The sequence below is a fragment of the Propithecus coquereli genome, unplaced genomic scaffold (assembly GCF_000956105.1).
Source record: "Propithecus coquereli isolate 6110/MARCELLA unplaced genomic scaffold, Pcoq_1.0 Scaffold773, whole genome shotgun sequence".
NCBI lineage: Eukaryota > Metazoa > Chordata > Mammalia > Primates > Indriidae > Propithecus > Propithecus coquereli.
In genome coordinates, this window is record NW_012153874.1 from 574994 (window position 1) to 588757 (window position 13764).

General features: G+C 42.7%; 1 protein-coding gene across 1 annotated transcript in view; it reads left to right on the forward strand.

Moving 5' to 3' along the window:
* Window positions 1–13764, forward strand: part of NPC1 (Niemann-Pick disease, type C1) — a 32825-nt gene that overhangs the window by 4105 nt on the left and 14956 nt on the right. Inside the window, exons 3-11 of the mRNA XM_012662675.1 lie at window positions 193–368; window positions 2568–2735; window positions 3326–3575; window positions 5380–5453; window positions 5976–6346; window positions 7548–7774; window positions 10224–10324; window positions 12875–12977; window positions 13219–13241. Coding sequence (XP_012518129.1) covers window positions 2570–2735; window positions 3326–3575; window positions 5380–5453; window positions 5976–6346; window positions 7548–7774; window positions 10224–10324; window positions 12875–12977; window positions 13219–13241 — 1315 coding nt within the window. The 5' untranslated portion in view covers window positions 193–368; window positions 2568–2569. The remainder of the gene's footprint in view (window positions 1–192; window positions 369–2567; window positions 2736–3325; window positions 3576–5379; window positions 5454–5975; window positions 6347–7547; window positions 7775–10223; window positions 10325–12874; window positions 12978–13218; window positions 13242–13764) is intronic.

Sequence of the window (13764 nt, forward strand, 5' to 3'; positions counted from 1 at the left end):
AAAAAAAAAAAAAAAAGATGTGCCTTTATTTTAACATGAGGTTTTATGTTTAGACTATCTAGGTTTAATATGTTCTTGGTAATTTGTCACTTTACAGTAGAAAATTTTAAATATTCTTTGTCTATTTTAAATCATATTTTTGCTGACTATTATCTGTGAGATCCTGCAAAATATAATTTACTTTTTCTTTAGATGTCCATCCTGTTTTTATAACCTACTGACCCTGTTTTGTGAGCTGACATGTAGCCCTCGACAGAGTCAGTTTCTGAATGTTACAGCAACTGAAGATTATGTGGATCCTGTTACAAACCAGACGAGGACAAACGTGAAAGAGTTACAGTACTATGTTGGACAGAGTTTTGCCAATGGTAAGTAAAATTTTAATTATTCCTCTTTCACCACAGACATCAGGATGGCAGAGAAAGTTGTTTTTGTTGTCCTGTCAACTGTGTGGAGAAACAATTTCACTTCCACTGCAAGAAATGAGTTGTTGCTTTGCTATATTCTAGGACTTTGAACTACAGCCAATAAAACAATGTTTATAAAGCATTTGCTTTAACAACTTTCTAACTTTAAGTTCTCACATGGAAAATTTCAGTATGTGCAAGTTTGCATCTGTACATTGGAACTTTGGTTCTAGTGGTCATGAATTGTGTCACTTCATAAATTACCGTAAGACTGAGGAGATAAAACTAGTTGGCAGAGGAGAAGAGGAGGTTATGACTCTGAAGAAACAGATCACCACGAGGGAAAGTAAACAGATATAACAAATAGAATAAATGCTCCCCCAAACAAATAGAAATAATGGAACAATCTGAAAGAGACCATGTGTTTGTTGAAAAGTACTACAATGAGAAGATTCTGAAAGAACAGAATGCTATAGAAAAAGAGTGATGGATTAGAAACACAACCAACTGAATTTATTAATGAGAAGTAGTCATGGAGATGAACTAAAAGATAAACAGTAGATTAGACATAGCTGCATAAAAAGTATCCAAGAACAATCTACAAAATAATAGAATAAGAATTCAGTAAAGTTGTTTATAAGAGCAACATACAACATTTAATTGTAGTGACCGAATAAAAAAGTAACAAAATTAATAGAAAATCGGTCCCGTTCACAGAGGAACAAAAAGTAAGGTACCCAGGAATCAGTATTCTAAAAGATGAGACATAAAAGGAGCCTGACTGGAGAGAGATCATTCTGTACAGAAACAGATCCACGCGTATGTGGAAACACATCAACAGGTTTGTTGTTACAGATCATCACGATAAAGGGTGGGCTGGTCCATAAACGGGGTGAGGAAATTGATGGTGATCATCTAATATTTATTTTCACATATAATACTAAAATATGTATAGATGGAAAATCCTAATCTTAGAAATTTTTAGAAGTCAATATAGAATATCTTTATGACTTTAAGGTAAGGGAAGGATTTCTAGATAGAAGAGGAAAAGCAGAAACCATTAGTGAAAAGATTTATGAATATGAATAATTAGCATCTAGAGCAATCAATGAAATGCAGATTAAAACAGTGAACTACCATTTCGCACCTTATCAGATTGGCGTAAATTAAATCTAGTACTATTCTCTTGGATTTTATTTTGGTATACGTAATGGCAACACACTACATAATAATATCAGTGATGTTTTACACATAAGAACATAGCTGTAATGGGTCCTGTACTGTTAATTTTCCTTTACTAGTCCCTGCTTGCTAGAAACTTCCTAGGATCTTCGTCCCCTAAACTTTAAGAAGATACTTACAGATTCATTTATTCACATGTGACCTCTGCCCTAAAAGCAGTTTTCCCTGTAAGTTCCATAATTCTCCAGTTGTATAGTATCCTGCTGCAGATGTTCTCTGGAATCAGTTTCATTCACTAAGAAGAATCAAGGCTCTTAGCTTCTCCTTCCTGAGCCTTGGAATGCTCTGCTGTACAGTGGGGCTAAGACTTCTGGAAGGCCAGGTGAGATGGCTCATGCCTGTAATCCCAGCACTTTGGGATGCCAGGTAGGGAGGATCACTTGAGGCCAGAAGTTCCAGACAACATAGATTCTCTACAAAATATAAAAAAAATTAGCTGGGCATGGTAGTGCATTCCTGCAGACCTCGCTACTTCAGAGGCTGAGGCAACAGGATTACTTGAGCCCAAGAGTTTTGCAGTGAACTACGATTGCACCACTGCACTCTAGCCTGGGTGACAGTGTGAGACACTGTGTCTCTTAAATTAAAAAACAAAATATAAGAAAACAAACTTCTAGAAGCTTTTGTGAGAATTACGTGGGATAATGTAAGCCTTTCCCTTTCCTGTGTCTTTTTCACTTTTAAGTTACTTGGAATCAGGCCTGGCATATTATTTGCAGGGTTACAAGCGAATTTAAAAGGAAATCCCCGTTCCTGCCCTTAGTGTTTGCTGTCTGGTGTTCCAGCCTGCTCCCTATATGTGGTTGCAGTGCCTATAGAGTTCTGTGTTTCCATTCGAGAGGCCTTTTGTAAGCTCTTGCCTAGTGATTAAAGCAAGCATCCCGGCTCCATTTTTTCCCCTTGGGATTCCTCTTCTAGCAATGTACAATGCCTGCCGGGACGTAGAGGCCCCCTTAAGTAATGACAAGGCCCTGGGACTCCTGTGTGGGAAGGATGCTGCTGCCTGCAATGCCACCAACTGGATTGAGTACATGTTCAATAAGGACAATGGACAGGCACCGTTCACCATCACCCCCATTTTTTCAGGTAGGGACGAAGATGCCAAGTTTGATGTGTTTACGATATTGTTTTAAGGCCAAGGAATCGTAATATGCAATAGGAAGATAAATTCAGATAGCTAGTTTATAGAGTTCCTCTCCAGTAAAAAAGTAACTAAAGCATTTATCCTGCTCTGGATGATTTAAGAGGGCTGAGAGTGGAAACAGGAGCAGAAAGAATTGCCTTCAGATACTGCTGTTGTCACTGAAAAGATAAGCTGTGTAAAAAGGAGGAGGGAGTGGAAAAGCATCACAAAGGCCCTTTCCAGAGTCTGCTATATTAATGGTACTAGCCTCGCTCCTCAGAATGGAGCGAAGGCACGCGTGGAGGTTTACCGTGGTATGCGGTATATGCTCAGATATCAGTGACAAAACCCAATGCACAAAGTTATTGAAGTTACTTAAAATTTTACAGGACAAAGCAGGAAAACATAACTTGATCAAACTAAAATTTCCAATTTGTTTTATTCCTGCAGTTGAGTTATATAGCTCTATATGCTTATCACTGGTTTTAAATGTAACTTAATACAGAATTATTTTGTTATCAAGATTTTTACTCAACACAATTCCTTCCTGTAGATCTTCCGATCCATGGGATGGAGCCCATGAATAATGCCACCAAAGGCTGTGATGAGTCTGTAGACGAGGTCACAGGGCCGTGCAGCTGTCAGGACTGCTCCGCCACCTGTGGCCCCAAGCCCCAGCCCCCACCCCCTCCTCCTCCCTGGAGGCTCTTCGGCTTGGACGCCATGTATGTCATCATGTGGCTCACCTACATGGCATTTTTGCTTGTGTTCTTTGGAGCATTTTTTGCAGTGTGGTGCTACAGGTAAGCAGTCCTCCAGGCCAAAAAGAGCCAAATTACCCAAGTGGCACTTGTAGTTTTCACTTGGGCAAACCTTGGTTAATTAGAATAGGAAAAAATACCTGCATTAATACCTTTCCATGGATTGCTTATGTCCTATAGCTCGTAAATAGCCCTGTTTAGACATTTAAACATTTGAAGTTAGTTTTATTGATTTATTCAAAATGATATGTGATTCAAAGCATCATGCTTTAACCACTGATTCCTTTTTTTATTTTGAAATAATTAGACTTGCCAAAAAGTTGCAAAAACGGTAGAGTTTAGGTATATCCTTTACCCAGCTCCCCCAATGTCATGACTTCCACAACTCAGTATACTTATCAAAAGCAGGAAAATAACATCGGCATGATACTAGAATAGCTAAACCAAAGACCTTACCCTTTTCCTGTTTTAGGATCCCAGTTACATTCACTTTTTATGTTTTATCAGTCCCCTCTAATCTATGACAGTTCCTCAGTCTTTTCTTTTTATGGCTTTGACATTCTTGATGAGTACTGGTCAGTTATTTTATAGCATGTTCTTCGGTTGGGCTTTATCTGGTATTTTCTCATGATTAAATTGAGGTTATGTGTTTTTGGCAAAAACGTCACGGAAGTGGCGTTGTGTCTCTCTCAGTGCATGATGTTGGGGGTACGTGATGTTGCTATGTCTCATTCCTGGTGATGATGACCTTGATCACTTGGTTAAGGTGGTGTCTGCTGGGTTTCTCTGCTGTGAAGTTAGCATTTTTCCCTTTGTAATTGATAAATATCTTGTGGGGGAGATACTTTGAGACTGTGCTAATATTTTGTTTCTCTTTAAACTATCACCCACTGATTTTAGCATCTATTCATTAGTGGGTCTTACCTGCAATAGTTATTACTGTGACGTTTGCCTGATGGTGATTTTATTTCCCCATTCCCTCTACATTTACTAACTGGACTTTTACACAGAGAGCTGTCCCTTCTCCCTCACTGATTTAATCGATTGTTTGCATCATGGACTTCTTATATGTTCTGTGGGCTGCATTCAGTACTGTCATTTATTTTGCTCAGTGGGAATGCTTTCTGGTTGACTCCTGTGTTTTTTGTTTTGTTTTGTTGTTGTCGTCGTTGTTTTTTGAGACAGGCTCTCACTCTGTTGCCTGGGCTAGAGTACAGTGGCGTCATCATAGCTAACTGCAACCTCAAACTCCTGGGCTCAAGTTATCCTCCCCAGTAGCAATGACCACACCTAGTGATGTCCTACATACCATTCTCTAATAAAAGGAACCAGGGCTTCTTGTAGAAGGGGTTGATTCCAGGGCGGGGCCAGGGAAAATACAAGACTGGGGGATGAGGGCATGTCAGAACACTGGAGCCAACTGGGTGCTGTTACTCACACCTGTAATCCCAGCACTTTGGGAGGCCAAGGTGAAAGGATCATTTAAAGCCAGGAGTTCAAGACCAGCCTGGGCAACGTAGTGAGACCTTGTCTTTACAAAAAAATTTTAAAATTAGCTGGGCGTAGTGGCGCACACCTATAGGCCCCCTACTTAGAAGGCTAAGACAGGAGTATCACCTGAGATCAGGGGTTTGAGGCTGAAGTGAGCTGTGATCATACCAGTGTACTCCAGCCTGGGCAACAGAGCAAGTCCCTGTCTCAAAAAAAAAAAGAAAAGAAAGGAAGGAAGGAAGGAAAGCCAGAAGAGGAGGGAGTAAGCTTTTAATGGGATTATAGGAATGTCAAAATAATAGCCACATTTTAATGAAGTCCCACTAATACTACTTAACATGCTTTTATTTTTCAGAAAACGGTATTTTGTCTCCGAGTACACTCCCATTGATAGCAACATAGCTTTTTCTGTGAATGCCAGTGATAAAGGTAGGCATATTTGTATGTAAATGGAAGGGTTCAGATTATGTTGGCACGAGAGCGTTCATTTCCTCAACAAATGTTCATGCGCCTGTTCTGTGTGAGGTGGTGGGCTAGTGTTGAGGACATGGCTGAGGTCCATACAGACATCCTTGCCTTTGCGACACTGATACCTAGTGAGGGTGACAGATCAGAACCAAGTAATGAGGAGAATAGTGAAAGAATTCTGGACTGGGATAAGAGCAGGGAAGGAGCAGTGGTGGGACGAGGCTGCAGAGCTCTGTAGGCAGAGTGGTCGGAGGACTTCGTTCAGCAGGGGCTTGTGTGAAAGCATCCCTCCTCTGTGGGGTGGCAGCCGGGACGGGTGGCTTCATGAGCAGACAGGTGGCTAAGGGCTGGGGCTCTGGTGCGTGTCCCCAGATGGGCTCAGGTCCCCCTGTGTGCGACAGCAGCTAATGCCCTCCCTGTTCCAACTTTCAGAAATGTCACGGCTCTTAACCTTCACCCTCCCTTCCTCTCCCGCCCCTCCAGGGGAGGCGTCCTGCTGCGACCCAGTGGGTGCAGCATTTGAGGGCTGTTTGAGGCGGCTGTTCATGCAGTGGGGGTCTTTCTGCATCCGGAACCCCGGCTGTGTCATTTTCTGCTCTCTGGTCTTCATCGCGGCGTGTTCTTCAGGCCTGGTGTTTGTCCGGGTCACGACCAATCCAGTCGACCTCTGGTCAGCCCCAGCCAGCCAAGCTCGCCTGGAGAAAGAGTACTTTGACCAGCACTTTGGGCCTTTCTTCCGGACAGAGCAGCTCATCATCCGGGCCCCCCTCACCAAAAAGCATACCTACGAGCCCTACCCCTCAGGAGCCGACGTGCCATTTGGACCTCCGCTTGACATAGAGATTTTGCACCAGGTAATCTGCTCTTCCCAGAAATAAGTCAGTCAGGGGACCTGGTGGTTTGCTGGCTTCTATGTGTTGACCAGTTCTGCTTGATTTGATGTGGATTTGGGGCTGAACGTAGTGGTATATCTTGAAAATCTTTGAATTGTAACAGCAAAGGTGCTCTTAACTTACTTTTCAAGAAAGTGAATGATAGGTGTTGACCTTAATGAAAAATGTACTGTTTCCTGCTTTTATCTTCACTTCAGACAGTAGGTCTTGCCTTTTTCTTGAAATGGAGATGAGCAGAGGAAGACTTCAGTAGCACTTCCCTATTGAGGCAGAATGTATTGATGAGGAAGTCACCTTGGGAATTTGAATTTTTTCCCACGGTAACTGAAAGTAATGTGCGAGGACCCAAAGGAATGAAGCCCTTTGTGCTGTCCTGGGAGCTGAGGAAGGACCTGCTGGATTGTCACTGATCCAACTTGCAGGAACGAACTTATCACTGCTTGCATGCGGGCACCCAGCCTGCATTTGGGATGAGATCCACCCCATTCCTTTTAGAAAAGGCACGTAAACCTTCCTGTTGTCCCTGTCACACTTGCCTTGGAGAACTGTACCTGTGAATAAACTGCGTCCACTTCTTTTTTAATGAATGATTACACAATCACATAGTTTTTCCTTTAAGCCTTGCTCTTGTTTATAGAAAGTCTGAAAGCTTGAAAAACACCAAAATGGTCCCAAGACTTTAATAGAATCTTTTCTGCAGCCAGTGACTGTTGCTTTATCCCAGGTTGTTGCAGAAGATGAACAGCATAGTCATTTATCTCAGGAGCATCTCCACTGCTAGGAAACGTGGGGACATATGTAATGGGGGCGTGTCGGGAAGACCACGCATCTTGCTCCAGTCTCCCTAGTGCTCTCGGTCACTGCTGGAGAGGGGACATGGTTGCGTGTCCTACATTGCAATCCCTTCTGGTCATGGTGTCTTGCCCCCATCTCTCTGGATGCCGCTAACCAAGGTCTTCATCCCAGTTTGCTGTAAAAGTGGGCCTTTGGTGAAACCAGATGTCTTACCATAGTGTGCCTTAATCTTCTCCCCTATCTTAGGAAGTATTTTCCCCAAATACTCTTTATCTTCTGACCCCTCAGGGCAATACTGGTTGGTCAAGATCTGAGAGAGAAATCTCACTTGTTTCTGGGTTTGCTTATTTTTGAAATCTTCTTTCAGGTTCTTGACTTACAAACAGCCATCGAAAACATTACTGCCTCTTACAACAATGAAACTGTGACACTTCAGGACATTTGCTTAGCCCCTCTCTCACCGTATAACAAGAACTGCACCATTATGAGTGTGTTAAATTACTTCCAGAATAGCCATTCTGTGCTGGACCACAAAATAGGGGACGACTTCTTTGTGTATGCTGATTACCACACACACTTTCTGTACTGTGTACGGTAAGTGGCCAGAGGTAGTCACTCATGTGTCCCATTAATAGTTGAGCACGTACTGTTGCTAGACACTATTCAAGATGCTAGAGACCCAGCAGTGAGCAAACAGAGCAGGACCCTGCCCCATGGGGCTTACATCCCAAGGAGGGAGGTGGATGATGTGCACGTAAATACATGATGTCGTGGTAGGTGGAGATGATGCTCTGAGGAGAAAGATAAGGCCGGGCAAAGGGTTGGGTGTACTGCTCTAGCGTGGAGATCTGCACAAAAGGAAAAGGAAGGAGGGAGCTCCTGGATATCACAAGTGTTCCAAGCAGAACGAGCAGCCAGCGCAAAGGCCCTGGGGTGGGAGCTTTTATGGTGTATAATCCAGGAACAGCAGGTCCCTCTCAACCTTTCGCTTGCGCCTGGGTCAATAACAGTTTCACGTACCCCTACTCCAGCCCCTCAGACTTACAGATAGAAGCCTATGGTGCGTTTTCTTGTCTTTCAAATATAACCTTATATCATGATATTGGACTGCAGCCTCCACTGAAGGGATTGGGACAGGATTATGTGAAGTTTTACATTCGAGGACCCTGCAGCTACTTGCCTTAGGCGGCATGTCTCGCTGGGCAGGATGCTTCTATAATTGAGATTAGTCACCAAGAGAGCGAGGGAGGGAATCTTTAGGCTCATCCTGGTAGAGGAAGAATGTCACAACCTGCCTTCCCTGGGTGCTCTGGACCTGGCCTGGCAACAGTTGTTTAGCCAGTTGAACAACCACAGTGGCTGATTCTTCACCCCGGGAACAGAGGAATTATTCCTTGTCTCCTTCGAGGGCACTGCTCAACTAACCATGCCTCAAGAGCTGAGGACTCTGATATCTGGTTCTAAAGAACTTTGGTGACCTTGAGTTTTGTCTATTATTGGAATAAGACTCTTAAGGCAGTTGGGCTATGTTTAGTCTATCTCAAGGACATCGCCTCTAAAAACACGAGTTATAGGACAATAAGCTCGTGCCCTGCACTGTACACCATCATTCTTAACAGGGTAGGTGGTACAAGAGAGCCAGGGGTAATTTGAAAAAAACATTTAATATCAAATAATTTTTATATTTGGAGAAAAAAATTTACTTTCTCTTTTACAAAATAAAAGTCAATAAAAATTTGAGGAGGGCAGGTGTGGGAGACTTGTGTTATACCGGAGGGGGTGTGGTTTGAACCAGCACGGAAGCGCTGCTGTGCACGCTGTCCTGGGGGCAAGGATTCGGGTGGGTGTGTGGCTGCACTCATGCACGTCCTCTATGACCCCAGACCCTCCAGTGCTCACCTCTTCCCTCAGCCCCCAGCTCTTCCTGGACTCTTCACCTGAAGGTCCTGCGTGGGTGGAGGCAGCCTGCCCAGACCTGCTTCTTTCCCCCTGTGGTTTAATGGCAGTGACAGCTCCCAGTTACTCAGACCTGAGGCTTTATCCCTGAATTCCTCCTGTCCTCACCGCCTTCCTCATGTAGTGCTTGTGGATTTTAGCCTCTGGATGGTCTCTCACATCCATGCTGTGGGATGAAGGGACTCTGCTTCTGGCTGCAGGTCACCTGACCTCCAGGCCTAACGCCATCAGTCATCCGCTCTGACGGGCAGATTGTATGCAAGAACCTCCCAGCGACCAGCCGAGCCCTGGCTGCTGATCCGTGCTAAAGTGCAGGTCCCCTCTCCACTAGCTGTCTGTCTGCAATGCACTGCCCGTCTTCTTTTGCCTGGGCCATGCCACAAACCTCACTAGTCCCCTCCTTGCTGTTTCCCACTTCCACTTTTCACTTTGCCACACAAGCTATCTTCATAAAACAGATCATGGCATCCCTTTCCCAGAAATCTCTCATTTTTCCCGAGGTTCCCCAGTGCCTCCAGGATAAAAATTCAAATACTTAGCCTGGCACTGAATCCTTTTTTTTTTTTTTTTTTTGCACTATCTGTTGCTTGCCTTTTCCAGCCCCACCCCCTCTCTCAGGAGCCCCCTTCGTGGGCACCCCATGCTCTAGGACAGGACTTGTTACTGTTCCCCAAACCACCATCTTGCTCTCATCCCCCCCACTCTTCTCTGTCTCCCTCCTCCTCTCCTCCCGCAATTGTAATTGTATGGAACTCCCTCTTTTCTTCCCTCCCTGGTGAATTCTCCCTTGTCCTTGGAGCTCTGGTGCTCTACAAGCCTCGTCCTTTTGGCAGACTTCCCCCTTGGATTATTGGCTCCCTCTGTGCCTGCGTAGCCCCGTGCACCATGCTGTTGATTGGACTGGGCTGTGTTTGCCTCTCTGAGCCCGTAGAGGAGTGCTGGACCGTAGTCAACTAAGGAACCTCAGGGCCCACACTATGCTTAGAATACAGTCAGCCTCATCAAATGTTTGTTGTATAAATGTTTAAGTCTCCGTGATGTCTTGAGGCTATTCTCATTGGGAGGTGTTTTCTGAATTTTTTGGCAGGGCCCCTGCCTCTCTGAATGATACGAGTTTGCTCCACGATCCCTGTCTGGGTACGTTTGGTGGACCAGTGTTCCCGTGGCTTGTGTTAGGCGGCTATGATGGTAAGTAAGAGAAGCCTTGACTTTTCCTGTTAGGTAAAGAAAGTCATCTTGGTTCTGTCATTAGCATCAAGTAGTAATTATGAAGATTTCATAAATTGGGCCATCTTATTAATTCCCCATCTCTTGAATCCCAAATATAATAAATCCTTTGGCATTGGGTTTGGGTTTTATTCCAGATTTAAAAGAAGTGGATTGTGTTAACCATTTTTAGGTCCCACATGCCTTTGAGAAGCTGTCAAGGCAAAGAACAGTTCCCCAGAGTAATGCAGTTGTGTACATCGATGTTGTCATTCAGTTTCAGGGAGGTCCTGGAGGCCGTGAAGCTCGTTTGTGAACCTCTTAGTTCATGGACCTCAGGTTAAGAACTCTTGTAATGGGGAAGAGATAATAAGTGAAGTGTGTGGAAAAAGAAACAAAGTTGATGGGTTTTTTTTTTTCTTCTGAACCAATCAGTTAAGAATTTGGACACTTTGATAGTGTGAAGAGCAGTTGGTTGGCTCTTTGCTTTTGGTTCCTGTAGCACTTTGGAACATTGTACTTGAGAAAATGGGGTGATGATTCATGTGACACTTTTGGCGTCTGAAACCTAATCTTACAGGCTCAACATGTTTTTCTCTAGCCATTGAAGACGCCAGGTAGGTTTTCTTCTCCACACTGAGTGGCAGGGGAGAAGTTGTGATCTGTATTTAAAATCTACTATGCCTCATAAAATAAAATGTCATTTCCCCCCATAGGGGGAAATTAAATTTGATCTCTACCTAGTATGCGTCTCACCAGAATAAGTTCCATATGGATCAAAGATTGAAATGTAAGAAGTAAAAGTGTTGAAGAACTGGAAGAAAATACAGCAGGAATTTTTTAAAAATAATTTTTAAACGGAGAAGGCATTTCTAAGCAAGATACAAAACTCAGAAGCCACAAAAGGAAAGACTGATGAATTTGACTCCATAAAAATCTTAAATTCATGCGTGGAGAACAAATAGCATACAGTTTAAAAAAAACAAACTGGACAAAAGTATATTAGTATACATAGCAGCATTTCCTTTAATATATAAAGAGTTCTTGTGAAAAAAGAAAAGATCAACAACCCAAAAGAAAAGTGGGTGAAGCCATATGAAAGTTAAGAAGAAATACAAATGGCTTTTAATTGTATTGGGGGTGTGTGCTCACTTTGGCAGCACATATACTAAAATTAATTGTGTGGGGGAAGTGCGTCTCACTTCAATCTCTTTACCTAACAAATGGGCAGAGGCCTAAGAGTTTGATAAAACCCTTCGTTGGTGAAAATATAGGAAATTCTCTGTTGGTGGTGGTGGTTATGTAAATTGGTTACTAGAATGTAAGCTCCAGGAAGGCAGGGATTTTTCTCTCTTTTGTTCACTGATACGTCCACAGTACCTAAAATGATGGCTGGCACAAAGTAGGTCTGAGTAAACATTTTGTTGAATAAAAGAATGAAAACTAGTACAGCCTCTTTGGAAGGCAGTTTGGGAGAATTTATCAAAATTAGAAGAGTTCATTGTTTTTGATTTAGTGATTACACTTTAAGAACTGATTCTACAAATATGAATTTTACACATTTAAAATATGTATAGGTTATTCTTTGTAGTAATTTTATTTGTAGTAGCAAAAAAATTTGCAAAAATGTTCATCAGTTAGGGATTGGCTAAATTGTACTAGAAAATATTAGTAGAAAAAGAATAAGAATAAGAAGCTCTTTATGTATTACAGTAGAGCAGTAGGCCAGATGCAGTGGCACATGCCGGTAGTACCAGCTACTCAGGAGGCTGAGGCAGGAGGATCTCTTTAGGCCAGAAGCTTGAGATCAGCCTGAGCAACACAGCAAGACCTTGTCTCTAAAACAAATGAGAAAAAAAATTTGCTGGGCACAGTGGTGCACACCTGTAGTCTCAGCTACTTGGGAGGCTGAGGCAGGAAGACCACTTGAGCCCAGGAGTTTGAGGCAGCCATAAGCTATGATGATGCCACTGTACCACTCCAGCTGGGACAACAGCAAGACCCTATCTCTTTAAAAACAAAAACCAGAAAAGTGAAATGGAACAATCTTCAAGATGCAGAATTTTTAAATGTAAAGTACAGAACAGTATATTACTGTTTGTGTAATTAAGAAGGAAAGGGAAAGAATATATGTGTTTGCTTGCGTGTATGCGGTAAGTATCTCTAGAAAGAGTTGCAGATGGTCACAGTATGGGGAGAACTAAGAGAATGGCAATGGGGAAAAACAATGTTCACTGAACACCTTTCTGCTCTGTTTGAAATTTTTGCCATGCACATACTCTGCAGTTAACAAAAAAAATTATTCTTCCTGAATGATAACTGTGCCTACTTCAGATAAAGAATTATTTTTATTCATGAACTAAACTGCATACAGACTTTCTGTAAGCTGCTGTTTTATTCTTAGAGCACAGGGATAGTCTTTAGCTGCAGTGAGAAATCAGTCTGCTACCTGTTTTGTGATTTTCCCCTTGTATATATCTAATTTCTGCATGCTTGTGATCAGCTTTTTGATGTCACATTTTTCCTTTCTAGATCAAAACTACAATAACGCTACTGCCCTTGTGATTACCTTCCCTGTCAGTAATTACTATAATGATACAGAGAAGCTCCAGAGGGCCCAGGCCTGGGAAAAAGAGTGAGTCACTCACGGAATCTGAACTTGACTTGTGGGAAGCTGGACTCTTGCAGCAAGTGCTTGAAGTTCATTCTCTAAATTAGCCGATGTCAGCTCTAAGTTGTGATGTTTTTTCACTTGATAGTAATGATACTAAGAAATGTGTAAAACAAATTTTTCTTTAAACAGATGGTTTAAATAGATATTCCTGCACAAGAATGCAGAAGTATGCAAAAATGTTCTTTGCATTGTTTTCTAACAGTAAAAACCAGGAGCACGCTGAATGTTAGTGTGGGAGATGAGGACAGTAGAATAGTATGCGATCATTAGAGACAATGAGGTTAATAAATGGTTCAAGATGTATTAAATAAAACCCACACTCAGCATGTTTACATAAATGTATGATGAACATACTGTCCATGCTTAGGAAAAATATCAAGTGAATGACCTGAGAAATTAACTGTTTGTAACTTGTAGAGGACAGGAAGAGAGGACTTAGGAGGACAGGGGACAGTTACTCTTTCTTTATACCCTTCAGTGCTTTTAAAAAAAAAAGTTTTGCTGGGTGCGGTGGTTCATGCTTGTAATTCCAGCACTTTGGGAGTCTGAAGCGGGAGGATCACTTGAGGTCCAGGAGATTAAGACCACCCTGAGCAACGTAGTGAGACCCTGTCTCTATAAAAAATTTCAAAAATTAGCCAGATATGGTAGTGCACACCTATAGTCCCACCTACTCGGGAGGCTGAGGCAGGAGGATCTCTTGAGCCCAGGAGTTGGAGGCTGCAGTGAGCTATGGTGGTGTCACTGC